Source organism: Rhinolophus ferrumequinum, chromosome 25, assembly GCF_004115265.2.
Source record: "Rhinolophus ferrumequinum isolate MPI-CBG mRhiFer1 chromosome 25, mRhiFer1_v1.p, whole genome shotgun sequence".
In the NCBI taxonomy this organism is placed as follows: domain Eukaryota; kingdom Metazoa; phylum Chordata; class Mammalia; order Chiroptera; family Rhinolophidae; genus Rhinolophus; species Rhinolophus ferrumequinum.
Genome location: NC_046308.1, coordinates 26,216,444 through 26,244,283, shown reverse-complemented (window position 1 = coordinate 26,244,283; position 27,840 = coordinate 26,216,444). Strand labels below are relative to the sequence as shown.

The window sequence follows — 27,840 nt, the reverse complement described above, 5'->3', positions numbered from 1 at the left end:
ATGGTGGATGGTGTTTCGATGCCTAAAAGAAGAGACATGAACAAAGGAGAGAGAGATGCTTTGCGGGTGTACCAGATTGTTCTCAGAGGACAAGAGAGACCGAGCATCATGGATGAACCATGAGTAATCTTTGGGGAAAAGTTGTGCTTACCTGCCTGTGCCTCAGGGCCTTCCATTGAATCCCTGTATGGGTGACTTTGCTCCCTGAACGCGAAGTGGTGGAGTAAAGTTAGTGACCACAGTTCCCTTCCAGTTAGGGGAAAATCGTGACCCCCCCAGAATGATGGGTTCTGTACTCACATGGGAGCAAGCAGTTGGCCAAGGCCTGTAGAAAGAAAAGGAAAAGGTGCATTACGTGAACAACCCAGCCGAGGTCAAAGAAGAAGAGCCCTCCCTCCCTCATCGGCTCCGTAGGAGAGACTGGGAATCTAGCCGGGGATGGCCCCCGATGCCCGAGGTCAGGGTTGGAGCCCCACCCGATATCTTGCATTGGGGAGATGTCACAGAAGAGCCCAAATTTCCTGCCCAGGGGTGAGGGCTGGGGGGGTCAGTGTCTGCACCTCCTTGGGAAAGGTGGTGATGTGACCACCTTGTGGGGTCAGGCACCCCCACCTTCAGCTTCCCACTCACAGGGGAAAGTCTCCGGGTGCCGGGCAGCGTACTGGAACACTAGCAAAGAGGCCACCGTTGCCACCACCATTCCTGTGCCTGCTGCACCCAGCACTGCTGGATAAGCGCTGAAGGGGGAGTCCGCTAGGAAAGGAGAGCTCTGGTTGCATGGGACAGGTTTAGAGCCACAGCTGAACTTGGCAGCAGTGGCTTGTTAGGCAGCGAGCAGGCAAGGCCCTGCTCTTCCAGTCCCCCTTCCACCTGACGTGAGGGATCAAGAGCAAGGCTGGACCCAGAGATCCTGGAGACCAGGTCTCTGCCAAGGAAAGAGGTGCTTTTTGTGCCTGGTGCTCTTGAGATCTGAGTCCCCAGCCAGTCCCCTATTTCTGGCACAGAAGGCAGCAGGCCAGTTATCTGGGCAGCTCAGGGCTGAAGGGACAGATACCATAAAATGAGGAATTCCCAGGAGGGAGAGAGCAGCAGGAAGCTGAGAGCCCACCTATGCCCCAGGAGAATGAGACTGAGGCACAGAGTTGGGCCCCTACCCTTATTTAATCTCCGCCTTCCCTATTTTTCCTGATTCAAGTTCAGCTATGGCTCCTCCACTTAGACCTGAGGCCTCCGAGGGAGGATGGGAAAGAGGAGTGGAGAGGCCCTGAGGAGCAGTTGGAGGAGAGGACCAAGATGAGTAATGGAGGAATCAGAAAGAAGGGAGCAAAGGAATGGAGTAGAGGATGCCCTGTGACGAGGAAGATGAACCCGGGCTCGGTTTTGTGGAGAAAGAGGTGAACATCGCATGGCGCTAGCCCCAGCACCTGGTATCTTCACCTCAGAGGGATGTCCAGTTGTGTGGTGATTCAGAGCCAGGACTCGGAAGGCGTAAAGGACGCCTGGGTCCAAGCCCCCCAGCCGCCGGGTCCTGCTCTCTGGCTCGATGTCACCAGCTGCTGTCTCCCAAGCCCCAGCTCCTGGGCCTGGGACACCGGCCCTCCGCTGCACCAGGAAGCCTGTCCAGTTCCCGGGGCCTCGGATGGCCCATTGCAGCTGCACCTCCCTCCGGTGTCTGCCGTAGGTCAGGCTGCGGATGGTGACGTTGGGAGGAGCTGGATACCCTGGGGGTGAGGGTGGGGACGCAGGCAGCACGTGCACACCCGGCGCCACAGGTGCCTGTGTGCTCGTGCGCTCAAGTTTGTTCCAGTTATGTTGAGAAAGAGCTGGGACAAGGCCCCGACTGGGGTGTGTGGACTTGACCAGTTCTGTGTAGTTTGGGTCGGTGTTGCCCTAGGGTTCCACTTCTAGGCCTCAGTGTCCTCATCTATAAACCGAGGGAAAGATTATTCTGCCCCATGGAGTTCTGTTTGCCTGTATGGAAGAGTACACGCGATTCCCGTTCACTAGCCCATCTAGATGCGTGCCTTTGAGGGCCTGACTGCGCCTGAGGGAATTCACAAGTCCAAGTTCTGGAGCAGGAATTCCAAGGCCTTGTACCTACAGGGCTGTGTCTGCAGGTTCCTCCCCCACCCCCCGGCCACACAAATGCACGCACGCCCCCACCCCACTCACTCAGGACCTCCAGCTGGACGCTCTGACTGCTGCTGCCCAAGGTGTTGTGAGCCACACAATGGTAGGTGCCCCCGTGGTGAGCTGGGTCAGCAGCCTGGATGCCAAGGCGGAGCCGGGTGCCCTCATGGTGCAGCATGAATCCAGAAAGGCCTGGTTCCACCGGCAAGTGCTGGGGTCCCAGCCAGAGGAGCTGGGCAGGCGGCATGCCTCCCAGGAGGGCACACGCCAGCCAGGCCTCTCCCCCCTCCAGCACTGACACCCAGGGCTCAGCCACTGCCAGCTGTGGGGCTTCTGTGGAGACAGAGACAGTGAGGTTGGGAGATGTCCCCTGCACCTGGACGAGTGGGGAGGCTCGAGGGCAAGGTGCTGGCATCGGTGGAGGGGAGGAGAAAGAACAGACGGGGGCTGTGGAGTTGACAGTGAAGCTTGTCTAGGGCCAGTCTGCCTCCTCTTTCAGGTTTCCATTCTATGCCCGTTTCCTATCACAATCGGCTCCAAAGCTTAGTGATAACGTATTCCTCCATGCTCTTCTCCACAGAGCTCCAGGCTCAGCTCCTGCTGGCGGGGTCCCCACCGGTGGGGCCCCCGCCTTATTCATCTCAGTGTTAACCTCCTCCCTCCCAGCACATGGCACAGGGCCTCCTTCCCCTGTGCCTACCACCTCCCTCCCCGCCCAGGGCGGGGCCCACAGCAGGTACTTGGTTTTTATGGACTGACTCCTAAAGACCAAGTTTCAGGTGTCAATTGAACATCTTGCGGTGGGATTTCCAGCTCTGAGGCTGAGTAATAAGCAAGGGAAGAGTTTCAGGTGGAGGACCTTCTTAGAGCCCCTGAAAACGTGCTGGTCACCAAGCCTTGGAGACCAAAATATGACTCATTTTGTGAGAATTGTTATATGTGAGGGCTCCTCTACTTTTCTCACATTTTTACTTCAATATTTAATTCATTTTCTTAAATTGTCAATAAATGGGCCTGACAGGGCCAGGTGAAGACAGAGAAAGAAACCAGACCAAAAACAACTAGAGGGAATGAGAGAGGTAGAGACAGACCTCTGACACCTGAAACACTAATTCAAGTCAAGAATATAATCAGGTGCCTCTCATGCAAATCGGTGCAGGTGAAGCAGGCAGACAGAGCCCCTCATTGGCTAATGGGTGTCCCTCCCACATGTGACTGCTGAGCACTTGAAATGTGGCTCGTCTACCCTGAGATGTGCTATAACTGTAAATATACACACCAGATTTTGAAGGCAGTAGGAGAAAACCAATGTAAAATATCCCATTAATTTTCCATTACCCGTACACATTGAAATGACCATATATTGCATATAGCAAGTTGAAAAAATGTTTCACCTTCTTCTTTTTGCTTTTGAAAAATGTGGCTACTAGAACATTTAAAATTATACATATGGCTCACATGATATTTTCATTGGACAACACAGACGTAGACTAAACCCCCTTATTTTATGGATCAACAAACCTTGAGTCCCTGGGAGGTGAGGTGACTCAGTCTCTTGACTCACTTTGCATTCCAGCACAGCCAGCCCCGCAGAGCCCTTCACCCCGATTCCAAAGGGCTGCTCCCCCCACCCCAGCCCCAGGACCCAGTCAGTCACTAGCCCCCACTCACCCAGCTGCAGCCGGCAGTGCGCGTCAGGGACCCTGAGAGGGTGAGTGCCCCTGCAGATGAACTCCCTGCCAGCCAGATCTTCCTGGGCCTGCAGGACGTGGACTGCCAGCGAGGAGCTGCTGCTGCCCAGGGGCTGCTGCTGGCCATCCAGCCAGCTCAGCAGGGCAGGGGGCTCACCTCCAGGCCACTCGCAGCTCAGCATGATGAACTGGTCTCCGGTCGTGGCCATGGTCCGGCACGTGGGCCTCTGGAGGGGTTCCCCTGGTCGGGAAGAAATGGCTCAGCATGGCCCGGCCGGGGGAGGAGGGGCTCAGCAGGGCCACCGAATCCCTCCCTCCTTCATTTATTGCTTCCCTCCCCCATGCCTCCATTTACTCAGTCACTTATTTATTTGTTCATTTATCATCTGTTGAGAGCTGACCATGTACCAGGGAAAGAGTGGGAACAGACACTAAGCAAACAATTACAGTATAATTTGATGAGTGCTGGAGTACAGGTAGAAAGACAAGCTCTCTGGAGCTTCGGGGAGGAGGACTTTGAAAACAAGATAACATTTGAACTTGGTCTTGGTAGGTGGGTAGGAGTTTTCAAGGCGGAGAGCAAGCTACATTCGAGACCAGCATGCAATAGAGGAGTAGAAGCAGAGTGTGAGGTGGGTGAGAGCCTGCTGACCCTGGAGGCTGGGGGACAGCTACGGGAGTGTCACAGGGCTCCAAGACCAAACTGAGGCAGACAGGTCACGTTGTAGGTGGAGCCTAGGGCAGGTGAGAGGTGGAGAGAAGGTGAGACGTGGGGTCTGGCCGAGAGCCGCCCACCTCCTTGTTACATGGCGAGTCTCTGAGTCTCGGAGTTTGTGGTGTGGGCTCCACCCCCGATCCCAGGGCCCCTGCCATCTCTCCCCTGACCCCTACCCACTCCTCTGCCCAGGAGCTCAGAGCCTTGCTCTTTCCTGTCTCCACTCACACAAGGTGATCCTGCAGAGGGCGAGAAGTGCCAGGGCTGGGTGCTGGCCAGTGCAGGTGAAGACACTGCTGTTGGCCAGCTGGGTGGCTGCGTGACTCCAGGTGACGTTGCTGAGGGCAGCAGGGCCAGTTCCCTGGGGCCCTTCCCACTGCAGCGGGGCAGCGGGAAGGCCCCCAGGCCAGGTGCAGACCAGAGTCACAGCCCCAAGGGTGGGGAGCACTGCACAGGAGGGCTGCCCCTCAGGGGGGTCTGGGAGGGAAGCAGGTTCAGATGGGGCTGGAGCAGCCCCCAGGCCCAGCTGGGAGGCCCTGGGGGCCAGAGGTGTCGAGGTGGGGAAGTAGGGAGAAGTGGGTGAGCAGGGAAAGATCAATCCCTCTGGTGAGCAAAAGGCTGAGCTCTCAGGTCAGGGGCAGTGGCTTGGGGGGTCGGGCAGGAGGCCAGAGTCCCTGGGGAATCCCAGAGGCCCCTGTGGAAGCCCCAGCAGGGAAGTGAGCCCGTCTCCCATCTGTATCCCGGGCACTTTGTTTCACTGGCCTCACTCTACCCTTCTCTGTGCCTCAGTTCATTCCCTGGGGCTGCAGGAACAATCACTTGGGGGTGGGGGTGCGGTGGGCATGTCTACATAGGGTCAGGGGGTGCCCCTCTCTGCCCCTTCCCATGTCTTTTCAGCCTCTCTCCCTCCTCTGAACCCTATTTGTTCCCAGACCTGCCTCCCCCACCTTCTGCCCCACTTTCCACGGTTGCCTGGAGTCTGCCCCTCCCCCTACACTCACAGTAGATGGTAAGCTGGACGGTGGTCTGTGTGTGGGTGTCCAGGCGGCTGTTGTGGGCCAGGCAGGTGTATAGGCCTGCGTGGGCACGGCTGGTGCGGGTGATGGTGTAGGTAGGCCCAGTGTGGACCTGAGAGTGGTCACGGAGCCACACATAGTGACTTGGGGGGTTGGAGGCAGCCAGGCAGCTCAGAGTCACTTCTTCCTTTTCACTGGCCCAAAACCCCTCCTCAGTGAAGTGTGGTGGCTCCACCGTGATCACAGGATCGTCTGGACCATCTGGAGGCAAGGAAGGCCTGTCACACCTACCGGATCTTTATTTCTTCATTCACTGGTGTAATCATGGATCATCTGACCACCACGTGTTATGCACTGACTCTGTGAACCACTACGCTAGGTCCCCAAGGAACCCAGAGTCCAAGGGCCACAGGCACAGTCCAACATAGGTGATCAGTGTCTGCGGAGGTGGGCACCAGGCTTTGGGGGCCCTGGAGGTCATCTGGGACTCTGGGACGCTTCCCTGAGGGACTGCTGGGTTGGGCTGAGGGCGGGGAACAGGTGCCCAACCCTCCCACCTTGCCTGGCATGGAGGGGTTTCTTGGGACTGGGGCGACTGGTCCCTCTAGGCTGGAGAGGGAAGAGAACAGGGTGGGACGATGCCAGCAGCCAGCCCTTTCACTTCGTTGAGTCACTTCCTTCCCTTCTCTCCCGGGCCCCCTTTCTCCCTGACTCCCGGAGAGGACTGGCTTCTCTGCCTCCTTCCATTCTGCTTCTATGTCTTTCCCAAGACTTGCTCACCTCTCTCCTGCCTCCTCAGTTTATAATTCCCACAAACTGCCTCCAACAAGACAGACAGGGCGCCGTTAGGCCCTGCTCCTTAAGTCCTCTAGGCCAGCGCTGCCCGATAGATACACGGGACCACAGGTGTTTAAAACTTCCTGTAGCCAGATCTTCAAAAGTGAAAATACCCAAAGCCAACCAAGCATAAGCACCAATAGGTGTTAACAATTTTGATATTTTTTATTTAACCAAATACTTCGAGAATATTGTCATTTCAGTGTCTAATCGATATAAAAATTATTGATGAGCTATTTTATATTCTTTCTTTAGACTAAGTCGTCCGTCTCACACTCTGAGCACCTCTGAGTTTGGTGCAGTCACATCTCGAGTACTCAAAGCCACACGAGTGGCTTCCATACTGGCAGTGCTGCTCTAGACCATCCTAGACTTCGCCTTTCACACGAACTTCTGATTTCTTTCAGAAGTTCATTAGCTTTCTGTTCTCGTCTTTACTGAACTAGTATTAGCTTGCTACTTCCTCCTCACTGGCTATTTTGGAATTCTTTGTATGTTCTGAAAATAGTCCTTTGTTTACTATATGTGCTTTAAAGACAAGCTTCTGCTTTCTACCTTCAGGCCCTCCGAAGTCCCTCTTGGGACCAACTTGCTGCCCTCCCTTCCCACTGTGCCCAGGGAATGGTCTGTTTCCTCGGGTTCAGTTGACTCCTGAGAGTCCTTCAGGCAGACTTTCTGGGCCACCCCTGAATTATGGGTAAAATTGTGACTATGAATCTGTGCACATTTTCCTGGGAAGAGGGGCCCATGACCTTAACAAGGTTTAAAGCCCTTTGTGCTGAAGCCACATCTGGCACCAGTGGGTGCAGTGCCCTGAGGCTGGGTTACTCCTGGGGGCCCTGAGGCCTGTCAGGGGGCTGAGTGTGGGTGGGTAGGTGGGGGGGAGTCTTGACCATTCTCCCTACCGCCAGTCTGACTCACAGATGACATCCAGGAAAGCTTCATCACTGCTCAGGCGGTTGACAGCGTTGTGGGCACTGCACACGTACCAGCCCAAGTGCATCCGGTTGACTGGGTCCAGCCGGAATAGTCGCTCCGTAACTCCCACCAGGGTCTCCCCAGGGCCTTGGGGTGCCTGATGCTGCCAAGCAAAGATCACAGGCTCCGTGCCCTCCCGCACTGCACATGTGGCCACCACGAATGTCCCCTCCACTGGGGACGGCTCACTCAGCCGCACCTGAGGCTTCGATACAGGCACTGGCCAGAGGAAAGAGAGGCCCAATGTTTGTTATTGCAGACCCAGACCATGCCCGTCTGTGTTCGGCAGCCCAGGCCTTTCTAGCTGGACGCTGGCCTGCCCACTGGTTTGCCGAACATCCCATATTTCCTCACCCCCTGGAGGCAGGCCCTGTAGAGCCTGGGCCCAGCAGATTATCCCTGGACACACATGCAAATAGATGCAAAGCAGCTCAAGCCAAGTCCCTGGTTGGGCCCCTCACCCAGCACAGTCAGACTGAAGTGGGAGTAGGTGGTACGCAGCTGGCCTCCAGCCTCGTGAAGGGCCTGGCACAGGAAGTGGCCGCGGGCACTCTCCCGTAGCTCCCCCAGCACAAGGCTGCTGTTCCGCAGGCTCACGGCTCCCAGAGCTGAGGCCCCGGCCTCCACCTTGGACTCTGCTCCATTGGTGACAGCCACAGGCCAGGGAATCAGTGAGCCCAGGGGTATAAAGCTCCAGAAGACCACCAGGGGTGCAGGCTGCGAGCCACAGGCAAGCTCCACAGAGCTGCCCCTCACTCCCTGGATGGACGCCACCTCCTCATCGGGCTGCCCTGGGGACAGAGTGGCAACTAAGGACATCTGAGCTGTTCTGGGTTATGCTGCACCCCCTCCTTGCCCAGAGCCCCTGTACCTTGTTCTGCAGTCTGAGAGGGTGGGGCAGGGTTTGATTAGACAGCATAAGCACTTTTGGAGTTGGGGGGCAGAGACAGTTTGTGAGGGAGCCCGCAGAGAGTCTCCCGCTTAGCTGTGCCGTAGGAGCGGGCAGGGTGGGGAATCCTTGACTGAGATCAGGGAGTGGACTGGAGCAGAGGTTCCCACCCTCACGGGTCATCAGACCATCTGGAAAGTCTGATGAAAATATAGATTCCTGGGCCTCCTCCCAGACTACTGAGTCAGAATCCCCAGGTGGGTCAAGCATCCAGCAATCTGTATTTTTTTTAAACAAGCATCCAGAAGTTAATCTGATGATCAGCCAGATGACACCACCAGAGTCAGGAGATCCGCTGGCAAGTTAGGCTGTGGAGACCTCGGTGTAAGGCTTCTAGACCCATCCACAAAGGGAAGATGACACCAGGCTACCATCAGCCCTTCTAGCATTTATTCATTCGTCAACTGTTTAAATGATAAAGTGCCTGCCTAAGGCGAAACACCAGGGTCACAATGAAAAATGAGCCACCCCATGGTGGCGCTCATGAGGCTTTCAATTTATCAGGAAGTCAGACGTCCCAGTCATTATGGGGCAAAGCTGTCAACAGGCGTTCTTTTCTGCTGAAGGCCTCACACAGAACCCAGCGCCTGCCCAAGCACCGTGCTCTCCTGTTCTCGTGGCAAGGTGACTATAAAGTGCCGACAGCCTCAACACATGGGGATGAAAGTAAGTGCCTCAGAGGACAGCCACGCCACAGGATAGGTCACACCAGCGTCAGGCTGCTGAACGCCCCCCGGGGCGAGTGCCCGTCTCGGACTCTACACATCACTAGCTACTGACTTTAATTGTTACAATAGTAACATCACTCGAAACTATGACGCATGAAATCACTTTGTCCAAAAGCACAGTAGGTTGTGGAGCTGTGGCTGGAGCCCCGTCCAGCTCCCAATCTGAGACTTTCCTCACTGCTATCAGCCTCTCCAGAGACAGAAGCGCAGACAGACATGGAGTTGGAGGGAAGGGATCGAAAGCAAAATTCTGATGTTCAATTGACCGAGAAGGAAACCACTTAACCCAGAAACTGATTCTTTTCAGTCTCAACAGCTCTCAGCGCCCTAAAGACCATCTGGCCTGGAGGAAACTTTCTGAAACCAGATCTGACCATGTCACTTCCATGCTTACAAGGCAACAGTGACCCTCAGGATAAACCACTGCTTTTAAGGTAATGCACAGTGCTGTGTTCTGGCCCTGCCTCCCACATCTGGCACGTCAGTGGTCACTTAGGGCACGCTGGCTAATGTCTAGCAGATGAAGTGGCTACTTCATTCACCGAGTGGCTACACGAGTGCAAAAGAAGTCTCCTGAGGAAGAACAATGGGGAGTGAGTGGGGAACGGGCCACCGTGGGGGGTGGCTCACCTGAGGTGTCACTCACCTGCGGCCCCCAGGTGCAGAAGGCAGAATGATGTCAGCAGCAGGAGGCCTGGCGGTCTGCGCAGGGCCCTCTGACCCACCATGGTCCCATCTCCCTGGGTGGCTGCCGTCTGAGGTGCCTGCCTGACGCTCAGGTGCCCTCTCCCCAGAGCAAAGCGCAGCCTTGGAAGGATGGGGGTCTGGCTCAGGTTGCCAACCTCAACCCTTCTGACACCTCTCCCCCTGCTCTCCTGTTACCCTCACTGCCCCGATTACGGATGAATTATTTACCAGATGATTCACTCCATCCATAATGCAGAGTTGGGGAGAGCAAGACCTGGCTGGGACGGACCTAGGAGAGCTCCCTGCATTTTTATTTTATGATATGATAAAAATTAGAGAGTCACTGAGATATAGTTGAAAAAGGCCCCAACCTCATCACGTCCAACCACCTCCCCAGTGCAGGATCCCTGCCTGCAGCCCTCGGGACTATAGGGTCCCCGAGGTTTGTTCAAACACACCTCTAAGTGGCCTTCGTTCCCTCTGTTTTCCTAACGATCTGTTAGGAGAAGCTGACGGGGCCATGGAAGGAACTCTGGAATCAGACAACTCCAGTTTGGGTCTGACTGACAGACTGTGAAACTATGAAATTTCCGAGCCTCTCCAAGCTTTAGTTTCTTCACAGACAAATGGGGATAATAACCCAACTTTCTTGTAAAGATTATTGTGAATGTTAAATGAAAAAACTTAAATTAGCATATGGGGGAGCTTCTTCGGTACTAGTGATGTCCTATGTCATATCTTGAGTAGGGATTACAGTTCATCAAGCAGCTCGTTCATTTTTTTTTTTATATACTTTTACCTATGCTTCATAAAATTCACACACACACACACACACCACCAGCAGGCAGCAGGGCACCATCCTGCCTGCTCCTGGATAGATCTGACCTACAAAGTCTGGACCTCAGAGCTGGAATAGAGACCAGCTTTCCACTTTCCTCCTGACCAGGGCTCTCTCAATCCTGGAGCCCTCTCTCCCTTTCTCTCTCTCTCTCTCTCTCTCTCTCTCTCTCTCTCTCTCTCTCAACATGTCCTGCTGCCCTAGCTGTCTTTGCATGGCAGCTAGAGATGAGGTCAGAGTTTTTCATCCCCTGGAAGCAGGTTGGTGGGAGGGTGAGAATCCTGGACCCCAGTGAGATAGGGGATCTGATGTCTGGTGTCAGGTTCATGGGTGCTTAGCAGGGACAAATGATGTCAGAGCCGAGTGCCAGGCACGCTCCTCCATGGCCCAGAGAAGCTCATCATGACACTCTCGGCCTCTCACTGGTCCTAAGACTGTGGACAGACCTCTGTCCACTCTCATTGAAGATCCAAGGGCCCCTCCATGTCTCCTTCAGGTCTTAAGCCCCCATTCACTCCTAATTCGGCTTTGAGCAGAATGGTAGATGGTCCCTGGGAGTCAGGCTCCCACAAAGTAGGGCTGACACATGTTTGACTGATTTATTGACCAGTCCATATGTCCCACTCATTTTGATCCCCCGACCCTAAACTGGGAATGCCTTCAGAACTCTATTAGACATTCCTTTGGGAGCAAAAAAATGAGGATTTGGTGCTGCTGCCTACCTCAGGGTGTCTAGAGCTTATCCTGTGGGAATTCAGGCAGGTGAATCAGGAGGCCTTCAGGACACTCCGGCTTACAGCAAAGGTTTGTGCTGGCCTTGAACTTAATCCATTCTGCTTGTGGAGTTAGCACCACTGGCCTCTTCTTACCCAGGGCCACCAGGGTCATGGCAGACTTGGGAGGTGCTCCTCAGCCCACTGTGTCATTTTTCTTAGCAAGGGAAACCTTGGAAGGAAGAGTCAGGAAAGAAGGTGGATTGGACAGGATGCTCCAGAGAAACAGAATGGATAGGATGTGTGTCATGCGGGGCGGCCTGCAGGGTCTCTGGTCCCACTCCCCACATAAGAACGCAGGACATGGTGAGGCCGAAAAGGAACACCCACGGAGCCATAAGTAGGGGAGTCATACCACTATATTCTCACTGGCGGCTGGGTTGGAGACACAGGAACCAGGAGCAACACAATTCTCAACCCTCACTGCGCCGCTTGCAGACTCAGCCACCATCTTCTTGCTAGCCCCCATTTCCTGCTAGCGTAGCCACGGCAGTTATATTAGTGGCCAATGGCTCACTGGTTACAGCTGACGGCCAACTAGCCACAGCTGATGGCCATCCAATCACAGTTGATAGCCATTTACTACCTGAGCCAGCACCTTTCCACGTGAGGGCGAGAGCCTGGAAACTGCACTCCTGGGTCTGTCCCCACAATGTGTGTCTATATAGAAAGAGATGCATGATGACGAGTTGCTCTGCTCATGTGATTATGGGGTCCGACAAGTCCCACAATCTGCAGTTAGCAAGCTGGGGACCCAAGATTGCTAATGGTGGAGGCTCCATTTTGATTGTTGGCAGCTTAAGACACAAGATGAGCTGATAGTTCCATTCTAATCCAAAGGCAAGGGAATACCAATGTCCCAGCTCAGAGCAGTCAGGCAGGAGGAATTCCCTCTTATTTGGGGGAAGGTTGACCCTTTTGTTCTGTGCAGGCCTTCAGCTGATTGGATGAGGCCCACCTACATGGAGGCGGGCAATCTGCTTTACTCAGTCTACTGATTCGGATATTAATCTCATCCAGAAACACCCTCACAGACATATCCAGAATACATGTTTGACCAAACATCGGGGCACCTGTGGCCTAGTGAAGTCGACACATAAGTTAACCATCACAGAGATGAGTGTTTCCCTGATCCTGAGACCTGGCTGTCAGGTAGAGCAGCAGCCCCTGTCTGGGAGGGAAGAGGAAGTATGGCTGGAATGGGAGAGCAGGCCCAGGCTTCTGTCTCTGCTGCTGAGGGAACTCAGGGACCCGGAGAGACAGGAGTACAGTGGTCGTAACACAGCTTTGCCTCCTCGTGACCCTGTGATCATAGCATGTTACTCTGAGCTGCCATCTCTTCATTTATATAATTGCTTTCTTGAGAAGAGTAAGTGAGGTTATGCATAGACAGAATCTGCCTCTTAAAATTACTTATACCCCTTGACCTGGAATGTCAACTTAATGCAACAAACATTTCTTGAGCATCTGCCAAGTCCAAGACACTGGGCCATATATGGCAGGGCATCTCCCTTTCTCCCGTCCCCTCTGTCCCAAGGAGTATCAGCGGAGCTGGGGCAACCTGGTACTGCGCTTTGCTCTGCACATGCTCAGTGCCCAGGCCCTGGGGCAGGAGAAGCTGCAGACTCCCCAGGTTTTGATGTCTGCTTCTCATCTTCCCCTCCGGCACAGGCCCTATGTACTCCTCCATCCACAGCCGACGTGGGTCCCGAGGGCCACCTGCATTCATTGCTTTGAGGATCCTGGAGAGGATGGGGGATGGGTCAGGAACAGTAAAGGGTAAACCCTGGAGTGGTCCCTCAGCTAAACTCAGAAGAGAGGAGGTTATAAGGACGGACTTGAGGATCTAGTCTCTTGAGTAGTTTGAGCTGAAATTTTGGAGAATGAGGCTATGGGCTCTGAGTGCATCTGTGGAGCCTCCGTTGTAGCACAGGAGGCCCCCTCGGTAGCCTTCTGGAGAGATGGCCCTTCAGCCTCTCCCACTGACCGATATTGGTGGGCACTGCACTAGCTGCATAAACTGGGCAAGCCAGGTCGCCTCTCTGAGTCTCATCATCTTCTTCTTTAAAATAATAGCTCCCTCGTCAGGTTATTGGATAGATAAAATGCACAACCACACACACCAAGCCACTTGTAGACACCTAGCACATTTACACAGTCAGCAAACGTGCGTGTTTGACCTCTTCCTGTTTAGGCTGAACTGGAATCTGCTTCCCCGACGCTCCTCTTCTTGGGGTTGAGTTCTTCCACTGAAGCTCTGCAAAATTATTTACATCTCTTTTCCACACGGAAAGTCATCCCATATTTCCAGCAGCATGTCCAGCCCTTCTATTCTCCGCCTAATTAATAATGCATTACCATTTATTGCCAGGAATGTGCTATGTGTGCTAGGTGTGTTCAACCTTCCATGAGACAGTACTGCTCTCCACATTTTACACATGGGTTCAGATTCTCTGTACTGTTTCCCTGATGTCTTGACTTCCCATATGCCCACGTTTCTCCCCGTCTACCTGAGGCTACGTTCACTCCAGGCTGGCTAGGGGCCTGTAGAATGGCTAAGTCCCTTCTTTCTGACAAGAAGGCTCAAAATTGTTCTGTTGCATGCTGTGTTAGAGTTTTGTTTATCCAACTGGTTAACATGTATTCCCTGGCCACTGGGTACCAGTGCATATGCACTCTGCTGCTTTCCAGGGCCCTCAGCTGGACCCATGAGGAGGCTGGGCAGACCTCAATGTTCTGGGAGGACATGGCGGCCCCGAGGCTTCCAGTGTTTTCACCAGGTCGTGGTGTGGCTGTGACATGTGCCCCGGTTTCTGGGAGCCGTCTGCCTGGCTACGGGCAGCTACGGGCTGGCTACGATAGTCGTCAGGCTCGGGCCAGGTGACTCACCTCTGGCCTCTTCCTGCCTTACACTCCCATGTCCACTCCCCTGAGCCAACCTGCAGGCCTCCTTTCTTGTGGGGTTTAACCCAGCTCTCCAGCCTGTTGTGACCATTTTGAGTCCTGATTCTGAAACCCAAGGCTTCTGGAGGGGGACGGAGAGGGTCAGCTGGGCTGGAGCAGAGGAAGCAGATGCTCCTGGAAAGAAATGGCTTTTCCATATGTGTCCACGTGTGCCCTGTCGGAAGCCAACCATAGGCCCTCGGGAACCCCAGCAGGAGATGAGTCAAGGGCTAGAGAGGAAATGGGCCCGCGGCCGGGCGGCCAACAGGGCTCCTGCGGTGCTTTTTCTGAGGGGAGGAGGGAGGAGGGCAAGAGGGCCAGAGGGCCTGGCAGGGGTCATCGCTCAGGCACTTTGTGAACCGCTCCTTGGAAACCAGAGAGGAAATGAAGGGGGCCGTAGATAGAGGGGTGAAGACAGGGGGAAGCGGGGATGCTGAGGCAAAATGTGACAATGGTGGCCAGAGCCCCCCTGAGGGCCACGGGCAAGGAGGCCTGGTTTCCACACTAGCCCGGCCTGGTTACTGCTCCCCTTCCATCTGCTTTCCCGTTCTGGGAGCCCTGTCACAACCAGCTCTTCCCAGGCCACCATGGGCAAGACACTCCATTGCTCTGGGCCTCCATTTCCTAATGGGTTAAAAATGTGATTGTTTTGAGAATGCCTGCCCAGCTGCTTCTCAGGGTGGTTGTAAGAGCTGGAGGAGTGGACGCACAGGAGAGGACTGTGTAAAGTGTAAAGCAGTGAACTGTGGGGAGAGTACACCTGAGGCTCAGGTCAGCGCTCAGATCCTGCCTCCATCGCCCAGGAGCAGAGGGACACCACACACGTTACTTACCCACCCAAGTCTCAGTTTTTCTCATGTAAATTGAAATGAATTGTTTATTAGACAACACTAGAAAATTGTTAATTTTATGTGTGATAATAGTTTTGTGACTCTGTAAGACAATGATTTTCAGAAAATGAACACTAAAATATTCAGAGATGAGATATAATGGTGTCTTTAGTTTACTTTACAATACCTCTGCAAAAATAAAATAGATGAAGCTCTAGCCAGGTCTTTACTTACTTGTTGCCTCGGGATTTTATAGGGCGGAAGCAAAACCTGCTTCACCAAAGTTAACACTTCCCTATATTTGTAAAAGCCTGAATTCATTGAAAAGTTGTTAGGTATTTTCAGTGGAAGTGGCGAGAAGGAGAAAGGAGAGTGCCTTTGGAGGCAGTTAGAGTGGAGAGGGAGAGATTTCTCTGAGTTTGGTGACAGGTCGGAGGTCACGGCGTCCTTGGGAGACGATAAAACTCGAGAGGCCTGGCCCATGACCCACGGGGGCAGAGAAGTGGAGAGCCGCCCGAAGGCCGGAATGATGAGCAAGTCAGCAGCACCCATGATGAACCCGTGGTCAGAAGCTTCTCCCTGTAGGTGGCGCCTCATAAGCCTCCCGGATTCTGGTGCGACCCTGGGAGAGGCAGCGGCCCCAGTAATGGAGACAAACTTATTTGATTTCAACGAAAATAAAGGAACAGATACACACACCTGTTTGTGGAGTAAGAGTCACACCTACCTCACTCAATTGTTATCACTAGCTTTGCTGTTCTGATGATGATGAAATAGACTGGAGCCTGAGCCACGACACTAGTTGTCAGTGTGTGTTGAATGCTGCTTCAGTGAGAGGAATGCTTGGGGCTGGGTGAGGGTCCTCCCTCAGTAAAGGTTCCAGGCTCTTCCCTGCTCCAGCTGGCAACGGGAGCTTCTACCATGTGCAGAGTGACAGTGTTAGGACAGTTTTCTGTGGTGGAGGGTCTGGTGGGAGAACTCAGCCTTGGCTGGGCCCAGTGGTGTCTGTTTGCATAGGGCTGACAGGAGCCAGGCAGGCACTTGAGATCTGTGGAGGAAGCCAGGGCCCAAGGAAAGCTCTTGCCTCTCTCTGCGTCTTCAGGCCTTGTCTGCTTCACTCTCCCCTGCCCCACCTTCGCCCCACCAATGCCCTGCCCCCCAACCTGGCCAGATTCTCCAAGTTCCCTGGCTGAGGAGCAGGAAGGAGCAGGGAGTTTCCAGAATGTCTCCATACAGCTCCAGAGGGAGGCTTGGCAACTGGAAATTGTCAGCCGTCTCCTTGACAACCAGCAGCCAAATAATTCTGGGAATGGAGGAGGGAGGCGAGCTCTCTACAGGGCAGCCAAGAGAAGCAGCCCTCAGCCCCTAGAAAACTTCAGTTCCTCATTACCTATGTCAGTCAGGGTCCGGTAAGGAGACAGAAAACACACCAGTTAATTGAAAAGAGAGAATTTAATATGAAGAATGATAACTAGGGATAAAGTTGTTAATTAGGTAATGGAGGGAAACAAGAGCATGTGTAGATATCATGGAGGTGGCAGCTGCAGGAGCAGTTACCACTCCCCAGGTCTGGGAAAAGCAAAGGAAGAGGGTGGAATGACTAAACTGTAGACATTTTGAGGAAGAGAACCAGAGCCTGGGACACAGACCTCTGAGGAGAAAGCTCTGAGCAAGAAAGAAGGACCCCTGGGACTGTGTCCAGGCCTCTGAGGAAGGGGTACCTGCTGGCTGGTGCTGGGATCTCTGGGGCAGGGTTGTGGGGTGGCTGATGGATGATGGAACTGCAAGTGTTGGAGAAACTGAAAACTGGATTCAGCTGCTGCTTCAGGATGGGCCTGCTGCTGCCGGGGTGACGCTTACAGGGAACACACGACGCAGACTGGAAGGACATGTCGACCCTTCCTCCTCCAGCCGCAACCTCCCTCTATTGGCCCTGTTGGGAGAATCTAATAGGGAACAGCTGGCAAAGCAGAAATGGGGGTTGACTGCATCACAAAGTAGTGTGGAGAGGATAGGCCTGGAGTTGAGAAGCAAGAACCTTAAATTATTAGTCACTGTCTTCAAGCCCCAGCGCTAGTGGAAAGAGCAGTACCAAGCACATAGTAGGTGCTCATCTAATATCATTGTCTGGCTTCTGCCTCGGTTGGTTTCCAAAAGGGCATGTGGACAGGCCTTTTCGAACTTTGTCTTTTCTTGTAGAGTTACGGACATTCCCAACCCCTTACAGCTGGAAGGAATTTGTATCATGGTAATGATAAAAACAACAGCAGTGACAAAATATTTAGGTATGAGTGGCCTTATAGTGGCCTATAAATCACTGTGATCCCCACATATATTAAGAGTAAAGGACAAGATAAATAGATCTGTGGGACAGAAATAGAACCAAGTTCAGAAATACATCCCAGTATATTGGATTGTAGTACAGTATATGATAAAGGTGGGAAAAAAGGATAGTTTATTTAATAAATTGTGTAGGGATGACTGGCTATCTGTCTGAAAAAAACAAAACAAGATTAAATTCTCTACCTCACAAGCTATTAAGAGTAAATTTCAAATAGATGAAAGATTTAAATATATTTAAATTTAAATATTTAAAACAATTTAAATATTGTTTTTTATATTTAAACAAATTCACAAGGAAATATTTAAAACAGTTTTAAACAATATTTAAAACAATTTAAATATTTAAAATAATTTAATAAAAAAATTTAGAAGAATATTTATACAATCTAGGTTTGAGGATATTTTTCAAACAAAACAGAAAATCCAAACGCTATAGAGGAAAAGATAGACATAAAATATTTAAATTTTAGAAGGATAAAAGATAACATATACAAAGGCAAAAGACAAATCATAGACTAGAGAAAATTTTTCAGTATAAGCCACTGACAAAGAGTTAACATCTGTGATACACAAAGTGTTGCTATACACATTAAGAAAGAGAAATAACCTAGTAGAAAAACGGCAAAACCTTTGAATAGGTGACTCCTGGAAGAGAAAATCCAAATGGCCAATACATTTATGGAAAGATGTTCAACCTCAATAATTGTCAATGAATTGCGGATTTTAAAAGTGTGATACCATTTTCCATTTATCAGAAGAGCAAAGTTTAAAAGAGTAATGATAGCAAAGGCTGGAGAAGACGTGGGGGAAACAGAACTTTTCATCACAACTGGTGGATATGTGAATTACCATAGACTTTTGAGAAAGGGATGTGGTAGCATATACAAAAACTAAAAATATGCATTTCTTTGATCCAGCTATGTCTTTTCTGGAAATTTATCCTACAGAAAGAAAAAAAAGAAGAAAAAGAAAAGAAAAGGCAGCAAACTCCAGTATGCAAGGATATGCATAGAAAAAATTTTATAGCATTTTTTTGTGGTGGCAAAAATACTAGTAATAGTTGCACAGTACACATATATCTATATACTGTAATGTGATGCAACTATTAAAAATAATAAATTACAAAAAGACAAATGCTGTATGATTCCACTTGGGATACCTCTAAAGTAGTCAAACTCATAGAAGCAGAAAGAATGCTGGTTGCCAGGTGCTGGGGTGAAGCAGAAATGGGAGCTGTTGTTTAATGGATATAGGGTTTCAGTTTTGCAAGATGAAAAAGTTCTAGAGGTTGACTGCATAACAGTGGGAATATACTTAACTCTACTGAAATGTACACTTAAAAATGGTTACGTGGCCAGCCCGGTGGCTCAGGCGGTTAGAGCTCCATGCTCCTAACTCCGAAGGCTGCCGGTTCTATTCCCACATGGGCCAGTGGGCTCTCAACCACAAGGTCGCCAGTTCAATTCCTTGAGTCCCGCAAAGGATGGTGGGCAGCGGCCCCTGCAACTAAGATTGAACACGGCACCTTGAGCTGAGCTGCTGCTGAGCTCCCAAATGGCTCAGTTGATTTAAGCGCGTACTCTCAACCATAAGGTTGCTGGTTCGACTCCTGCAAGGGATGGTGGGCTGTGCCCCTTGCAAATGGCAACGGCAACTGGTCCTGGAGCTGAGCTGCACCCTCCACAACTAAGATTGAAAGGACAACAACTTGACTTGGAAAAATCCCGGAAGTACACACTGTTTCCCAATAAAGTCCTGTTCCCCTTCCCCAATAAAAATCTTAAAAAAAATATATATATATATGGTTACGATTGTAGATTTTACATTATGTGTATTTTACCACAATTTAAGAAAAAGAATAAATTAGAGGGACTAACACAATGTTAAGTGAGAAAAGCAACTTGCAGAGAAATCTGTGTGGTATTTGTGACATAAATGTCAATAAATGTAAATAAATGGCTGTAGGATAACCCAGACCTGCCCGAGCTGTGACCTGAGTCCTCTGATTCCAGAGTATCCCCCATGTCCTTAGAGCTGAGGGTTCCAGGCAGGAGCTAGCACTGAATTAAGCTCTCTGGCTTTGTCAGCGTTCAGGTAGCAAAGCATCTTTAGATTCTGGCCCTGGTGTTCCCCCATCTCAACCCTCCTCCCCCAAACACCAGGTCCCCACAGACTCTGGCACTACCAGCCAAAGCCTACAGCTGTTTCCAATATTCTGCACAAACTTGATTGAAATGAGAAGCCCCATTTATCATTCCACAGGCCCCAGCTCCTCCTGATTAGGTACATATGACCTGACCTGTCAGCAGGGCCTGAGCCAGCAATCAAAGAGGAGATTGTTCTGAGCTGGGAAATGAGAGGAGGAGGAGCTGGGTTGCTGACAAGGGCCCAGAGGAGTCTCTAGCCAACTTGGGGCAGATGGGGATATTCTCAGGCTGAGGAGAGAAGGCGAGGGCAGGGCCAAGTAAATTCTTTAAGGGCCACTGGTCTGCTCATCTTCTCTGGCCGTATCTTCGCTCTCTGGCCTCCAAGCCTCTTCCAAGAGACATATCCTCCAGTGGAAACACCTCTCCAGTCCCAAGCTCCAGACTCAGATCCAATTTATCTTTCCTTTCATCTCTCAGCTGTACCAGGAAGCCCCTCTGGACGCAAAAAAAAAAAAAAAAAAAAAAAAAAAAAAAAAAAAGGCATCTCTCCAGAACTCCACTCTTTCTAGAGCTGCAGAATCATCAGAACTCAAATACTGAAAATAGCGTAGAGATCATCTAAGTCGCAACCCCCCTCAACATAGAAGCTCCCTCAATAGCACCCCTGACCAATGATCATGCAGTTGATGCTTGAACATTCTAAAATATGTGGTCCAATAGGGTAGTCCCTAGCCCCATATGGCTACTTAAAAATAAATCCCATGTCAGTTGAACCTTGAACAATGCATGGGTTAAGGGTGCTGACTGCCCACACAGCCCAAAATTCATGTATAACTTATGTCGGCCTCCTGCATACATGGACTCCCAACTGCCAGTTGACCCTTGAACTATGTGGTTTGAACTGTGAAGGTCAATTGAAAAAAATGTACATATCAATGGACCCATGTAATTCAAACCTTTGTTGTTCAATAGTCAGCTGTGGATCCAAAGTAAATAAAAGTAGTATCTTGAAGATATAGCTGCACTCCTATGTTCAATGGAGCATTATTCACAATAGCCAAGATATGGAAACAAACCTAAGTGTCCATCAATAAATGAATGGATAAAGAAGATGTGATATAAATATATAAAGGAATATTATTTAGCCATAAAAGAGGAAATCCTGCCATTTGGGACAACGTGGATGAAACTGGAAGGCATTATGCTAAGTGAAATCAGACAGACAGAGAAAGAAAAATACTGTTTGGTATCCCTTATATGTGGAATCTTAGGGAAAAAAAAGTCAAACTCCCAGAAACTTGGAGTAGAATGATGGTTACTGGGGACTGGGGGTGGGAGTCGGGGTAAGGGAAATGGGGGAGCTGTTAGTTAAAGGGTACAAACTTTCAGTTCTAAGATGAATGAGTTCTGGGGATGTAATGTACAGCACGGTGACTGCAGTTAATAATACTGTATCGTATACTTGAAAGTTGCTAAGAGTAGCTCTTAAGAGGTCTCACCAGAAGGAAAACAAAAAGATAACTACGAAGGTGATGAATATGTTAAATAACTTAAGTGTGGTAATTATTTCATAATGTATACATTATCAAATCACCACACTGTATACTTTAAATATATACAATTTTATTTGTCATTTATACTTCAATGAAACTGAGGAAAAATTAAAACTAAGAATTCAGTTTCTTAGTCATACTAGCCACATTTCAAGTGCTCAGTAGACACCTGTGCTGGACAATGTGTAAGAAATGCAAAGGATCTCGTATTGTACCTTAGTTGCAGTGTCACAATTAATCTTCTGTTTCATGGATTCTGGCAGAAGACATGAAACTCTCGGGTCTGAGACAAAAGACTTCATTATTTGCAGCAGTATCAGTAGCCAGAGTCCCAGCAATTTCTTGCTCCAGTTTCCCGAGCTCCAGGTGCAGCAGGGCAATGTGAAGAGCACCAGCTGATACGTGCCAGGCAGTGGGTTGCAATACAAGAGAGGAAGCCTGGGGTTAGGGGCCCTGGATCTTTTATGATGGGCAAGAGGCATGCTATCCTTCGCTCTGGAGGAACACACTATCTCTACATCCAAACGTCCTTGAAAAGTCCCAGAAAAAAGGCATTCGGTGCCTCTGCTTCGAAAATGTGCAGAAATGCAAGAGACCCATGGAGAATTGTCTCCCAGCACAATGCAGGCATTGAACTTTTCCATCACTGTAGAAAGTTCTGTTGGACAATAGTGCTGCTCTAAGCAATGGGGAGCGGGCTGCTTCACTAGGGCCTCGCAGCACGTCTGAATTCTGATCCGAGGAGTCACAGAGAAATGAGCCAGCATTTCTGGTGAAGGGTACGTTCATACCCATACACGTGCAAGCACATTTCAAGGTGTTTGCCTGGTGTAGGCGTTCATTCACATCACTTCTTATCTTTCTCCACTAAACTGTGGAGGCTGGGTCTGATTTAATGTTTACGTGGTGCTTCACCTGAGTGTTCATGTGCTCAGGATTCATGAGAGCATTGTCAGCACCCAGGATGGACAAAGGTGACACAACCAGAACACTCCTGAACACTCCGGTGCAGTGGTTCCCAGACTTTAGCAGATGTCAGAATCACCTGGAGGAGGTGAGAAAGAGCTTTCTGAGCCCCCTCGCCAGGGTTTCTGATTCAAGAGATCTGTGTTAGGGCCCAGGAATTCACATTGCTAAGACCTTCTCACGTGATGCTGACGCTGCCAATGTGGGGACCCCACTGTGACACTGACGCTCTGGCGACAGCAGCACGTGGGGCGCGTGCGACATGATACACGGATCACAATGGTTCTCTCACTAATATTTATGCTGTAATGCATGCTGAAGAAATATAACCAGCACATCAAACTGTTATACTTCTAAGTGAAAAGAAATTGATTTAAGGATGCATTTACATATAGATGTAGTATGAAAATTGCCTTTTCCCCTTCATTTGTACCACCCAAATGTCAATCACTCTTTTGACATCTTTACCATCTTTGCCAAAGAACGAGGATTCAGAGAAGCCTGCAGTCAGGTCCCAACTCTGCTGCACAGTGCAGATTACCACCTCTCTGCCCCCTTTTGCAATTCCTTGGGAGTTTCCCAGAACTTGTGAAGCTTCCCTTCCTTTCCTTTCCTTTCTCTCCCTTCCCTCCCCTCCCCTCCACTCCCCTCCCCTCCCCCCCCTCCCTCCCTCCCTCCCTCCCTCCTTCCTTCCTTCCTTCAAGAAACAGGCACAATCCCCACACTTAGGCTGCTTACAGTCTAGAGGACATGCTTTGTCACATTTAAATGCTAAGAAATTGTCGGGGCTTATTACAGGCCCAGGTTCTCCACCCTAAGACAGAAACCACTGTGCCCTCCTGCTGAAGCCTGAAGGCTCTGAAGGAGGAACAAAGTCCTCGCGTAGGGGAGAGTAGAGATTGAGCAGGAGCAGGTGCTGGGCCTTCCAGCTTGTCAGCTTCCCTCTGCTCAGGGCAAGGCGGCACAGTCCTCCCTTTGGGGCAGCTGTCACTTTTTGAATCATGCTGTCTCAGGTAATAACAGCTTCTGGGTGAATCCTGAGCCTGAACCAATCAATGGGAGTGGCCTAGCCCAGGATATCCATCCAGGACAGAATCCATTTTCTTTTTCTAGGGCAATAAGGTCCTGTCTTAATGGGCCTGGTCTTAATGGTAGTGGGGCAGCACGAGAGACAAACTATGACTAACAAGAAAGGAAAACAAATATTCTGTGACCCTGAGCACGGAGAAACCTGTCTGGAGGAGCCCCTTCGAGGAGCTCACGGTCTTGCTCCCGTGCGCAGGATGGCTCACTGGTGGAGACAACACTGGGGAACAGGCTGCCTTTAAGTGAATCCCTGAATCCGTGCTCTGGGCTGAGCCCTCCAGACTCCAAGTGGTGTTTCCATCGCGCCATTCATTCCACCGGTCTTTCTGCTCCCTGCCCTCCTCGTTTTAATGACCTCAGACAGACATAAAAACGGCTGAGCTCAGCACAAGTGACGGAGACATGAACGTTGCCTCAGGGTCCCCACGGACCCCAGCTGGGTACCAGGCTGCCCTCAGTTCCATTTTGACAGGATAAAGTGAACTCATTTATTCAGTTGTTTTAAGTGAGCTCACACTAGGCAGTGCCAGAGAACGGAGACATAAATCTTTCCCAGCACACGGAGTCACTGCCAAACACCTTGGATAAAACTTTCTGCCTGTTCAAGACAGTTTTTCCTCCCCTCTAAAATGAGGAGGGGAAAAGTACTAAAAATCGAAGGGAGTGGGGGGAGGGTGTTAGCAGATTCTGGGAATGACAAACTTGTCAACACTTTGGCCTAATAAAAATTCTTCCAGTAAGAAAGGCAAACTTTTAACTCAGAGATTTTCCTTAGCGCTTTTGGTGGGTGCGCTAAGGCGTTTTTGGGAAGGCGTCCCTGGACATTTGGTCTGGCTGCAGGTGACCCTGGACGAGGAATGGGATGGGGTGGTGTTTGGTTCTCTCATCTCTGAAGGCTGCATCTGCGCCAGAGGTGGGGTCCCTAGTTACATGTCACCTCTGGGCTGTGGGTACAGCCTCCAGTGCTTCTAAACTAGAGCAAACTTTTCCCAGCCAGAGAGCAACCTTACTTTAGACTGCAGTGTCACTCAGAGAAGGGACAATGAGTTGGGTGGCCGTGCTGGCTGTGTGGCTGCAGGATGAAGAACTGCTTCTGCTTTTCCCTTCACTAAGAGATTTCTTTAAAGTGTTTATTCTTTGCAAACACTTGAAAGCAACGAACATGTAGCAGAAAGGCACCCATCACCTTACTATCTCTAGAATGTACCAAATGGTTTTGTGCCACCAAGTTTCTCATCTATACACATACTTTTAAAGCATAAATGTGACCAGGACTCTAGTCACCCTCCTGGCCCCTACCTCTCTTATTTTTCAGCCAGGAATTCTTACCTACATCTGTGTTTTAAAACTCTGCTGTTCAAAGTGTGGCCTGTACACTAACAGCCTCTATGCCACCCAGACCTGCTCCCTTAGAGCTGCAGTTTTATTTGATCCCCAGGTGACCTCTGTTCACGATAAAGCCTGAAACACACTGGCCAAGACAAAACTCTTCCATAAACGGGGGTACACCATTTCTTCCTTCCCTCCCTCTTTCCGTGGAACACCCGTGGGGTGCTAGCCATGGGTTGGGTGCTGGGACCAGCAGAGGGCAGAGAGCAGAACCAATTGGAAAGGGTCTCTGCCTCCTCCCGACCCCTTCCAGCGGTCCGTCAGAGGTGAGGCACAACAGCACTGAGGTGTCTTGCAACGCACAAAGCAGAGGTGAAAAGGATTTTAGAGCTGGAAGGGACCTTGGTGGGTGAAGTGACTTTTTCCTGGCACAGAACAGGCGAACAGCACTGTAGGTGGGGCTAGAACCCAGGTCTCCTGACCCCCACAGGACACAGCACTCCCCCTCCGTCTGGCAGAGGAGTCAGCATCGGGGCCTGCAAGGCCCAGGCCAGGAGGCCAGCCGACAGCCCCGGACCACCACGGGCCTCCCTTCCCCTCAGCAATCGCAGCCTGCGGCCCAGCCATACCCACTCCTCCTGTCTTTGCTCCCAGCTTGCCTCCTGACTTTTTTGAGACGGGAAAGACTTATCACGTGATTAAATATGATAAATCAATTCCCCACAAATTAATGTACGGACTGAATCAATTATTATTGCCAAGTGAATGCAGGCAGATAAAAATCCAGATGATTTTTTTTTAAGTTCATAAAATGGATCTAAAATTCATTTTTGAATAAAACTGGTAGAGATATTTTTCAAAAGTAAAAGAGAATTAAAGTAGCCAAGAGGAGAAACAAGTCCTTAAGACATATTATATAACAATAATACTTAAAACTGTGGTACTCACAAAAGGATAAACTGGAATTAAGTAGATACCCAGAATCCTATTCTACGCGTACGTGTGTAGGTGTATAGAAATTTAATATGATAAAAAAAGATATCACAAGAAGTTGGAGAATGGTAAGAATAACATTAAGATTTCATAAGATAACTGGGAAAAAAACACCACAGATGTTTTCCCAACAATGACCCATATACCGAAAAAAAAAAAAGGAATTCAACCTTGTTTGTATTAAAAGAAATGTACACCAGAAAAAGCTATCAAGCAATTTTAAAATGGAAAGATCCCTTGTTGGTCAGGTGAGGTGAAATTGGTGGGCGATAAAAACTGGGGTAGTCAGAGCCTTTTGGAAGCAATTTGGCATTATCCATCAAAAGCCACAAAAATGTTATTTTTTGACCGAGTACTCAAACTTAATGTCTCTAATTCTAAGAAATAATTCAAAATAATGGGCAAGAGAATTTGCTGCACATTATTTATAATTATAATGTTGAAAAACTGGACACCGCATAAATGTTCAACAAAGATAATAATACGCACTGTGTTATATTCACCTGATAGAATAATCTGGTCAATTATTATTTGTAATAATTCTAAAGACGATGTAGCAACATGAAAAAACACTCGAATGTTTCAAATAAAAGGACATAATAGCATATATGCACTATGGTTAACTACAAATAGTCATATTAAGATGAAAAAGACTGTATCAAGACAATAATTTTTGTCATGAACTGATATTTTTGATAACTTTTTCCCTACTTTTGTTTGCTGTTCTATTGCTTTTATAACATAAATATTAAAGATAATTCACATTCTGCATAAGCTGATGAAGACAGGTGTAAAGAGTTGTTCACATGGGGAAGAAGACAGTGAACCTGAAAGTTAAGACGATACAGTTAGGAGTTAATCACTCCATTTTCTTTTCATTTGTGGAAAACCACCTTCTTCTGTGCAGAATTCCTAGGGCTCATGCGCTTGCACGTGTGCAGCTTGGCTGTATGGGGTCACGGAAACGTGGCATTTTAGAATGGGCTGAGTCTCAGAGATCATTTTATTCCAAACCTCCCGGCTAACTCAAGAACCAACACTACAGCATCCATCGCAAGCAACTGGAATGGATGCTGCTGATTGGCTGGATATTCCATGGGGGGAGAGCTCGCCACCGCACAGAGCAGCCTGTTGAGGCTCTGCCTTCCAAATCACGCCTCCACACTTCACACAACGCAGGCTTCCAGGGCAATCACTGCCTTCCAACTGGAATTTCAAGCCATAGATCACAGACTAAGGGACTGGAATGAGACTGCATCGTTCTTCCTAACAAAAGGAAACTACTAAGCTCAAAATAAGAGATTATCCCCATTCATGAAAAACGTACTCTAGAAACAGGAATATAGAAACCCATTTCTATACAGGCTATTTTACTGAATAGAAAACAGTAACGGTCAAAGATGAATTCCCAAAGAGAAGTGTTACAGACAGCTGCCCACACCTCTCTTTGAAGACTAAAGACTTTACATCTGCAAAGATTCTCATTTAGAAAATTCCTTCAGTTTTTCTGAATACAAGAAGGCAGAGCCATCTTCGGAGCTCATCTTTCTTATTACATTAGAACCTCTGGTTGTCTCGAACCTCAGCAGGAGTGGGAGCTGATAAGCTGGCGAAGGAGGGCTGGCGGCTCGCCGCGGGCAGTGGGCCTCGGTGGGTTTTCAGGACACACCATCACTTGTCTTCATCAAGAATCATACCATTTCAGGCATATTTCCTGTGTTTCATTAGAAGAGTCTACAAGTTTCATGTTTAAAAGTGGGATGGAAAATCACATTACAAATGGATGCCGGTGCTTCAACCCCATGCAAATTTTAAAATAATAGTTTGCAAAGGGTTATTCAGCGGGAGGGCCACTATGTTTGTCCCCTACCCTGAATTCATATGTGAAAGCCCTAACCCTCACTGTGATGGTATCTGAAGGTGAGGCTTTGGGGAGGTGATTAGGTTGTAAGGGAGGGCCTTCACGATGGACTTAGGGGATCAGAGATGCCCGAGAATAATGTGTGTGGGGTGTGCAAGCACGTGTGTGTGTGCGTGTGTCTCCCTGACTGGTGAGGACACAGTGAGAGGGCAGAAGAGAGTCCTAACCAGAAAATGAACCCTGATGGACCTTGAGTTTGGTCTTTCCAGCCTACAGAACAATTCTGTTGTTTAAGCTACCCATTCTGTGGTCTTTTGTTATGGCAGCCAAGCTGACCGAGACACAAAGCAGTAAGGAAAATCAGAGGAAAAGGGCAGTGTTTAGAGACAATGGCTCTGACAGCCTGCCTCAGGCCGGAGTCTGGTCTAACCATCCCTCCTTAGAAAT

At 49.9% G+C, this 27,840-nt stretch overlaps 1 protein-coding gene across 1 annotated transcript; it reads right to left on the bottom strand.

Moving 5' to 3' along the window:
* Positions 1 to 22: 22 nt before the first annotated feature.
* Positions 23 to 9,837, bottom strand: VSIG10L2 (V-set and immunoglobulin domain containing 10 like 2). Its single transcript, XM_033097469.1, has 12 exons — positions 9,691 to 9,837; positions 7,829 to 8,158; positions 7,311 to 7,586; positions 5,538 to 5,813; positions 4,765 to 5,013; positions 3,802 to 4,062; positions 2,173 to 2,463; positions 1,425 to 1,721; positions 631 to 753; positions 301 to 325; positions 152 to 204; positions 23 to 81 (listed from the first exon to the last, which is right to left on the bottom strand). Exons 1-12 carry the CDS (start codon positions 9,770 to 9,772, stop codon positions 23 to 25), a joined length of 2,322 nt encoding a protein of 773 aa, XP_032953360.1. The 5' UTR covers positions 9,773 to 9,837.
* Positions 9,838 to 27,840: the final 18,003 nt, after the last annotated feature.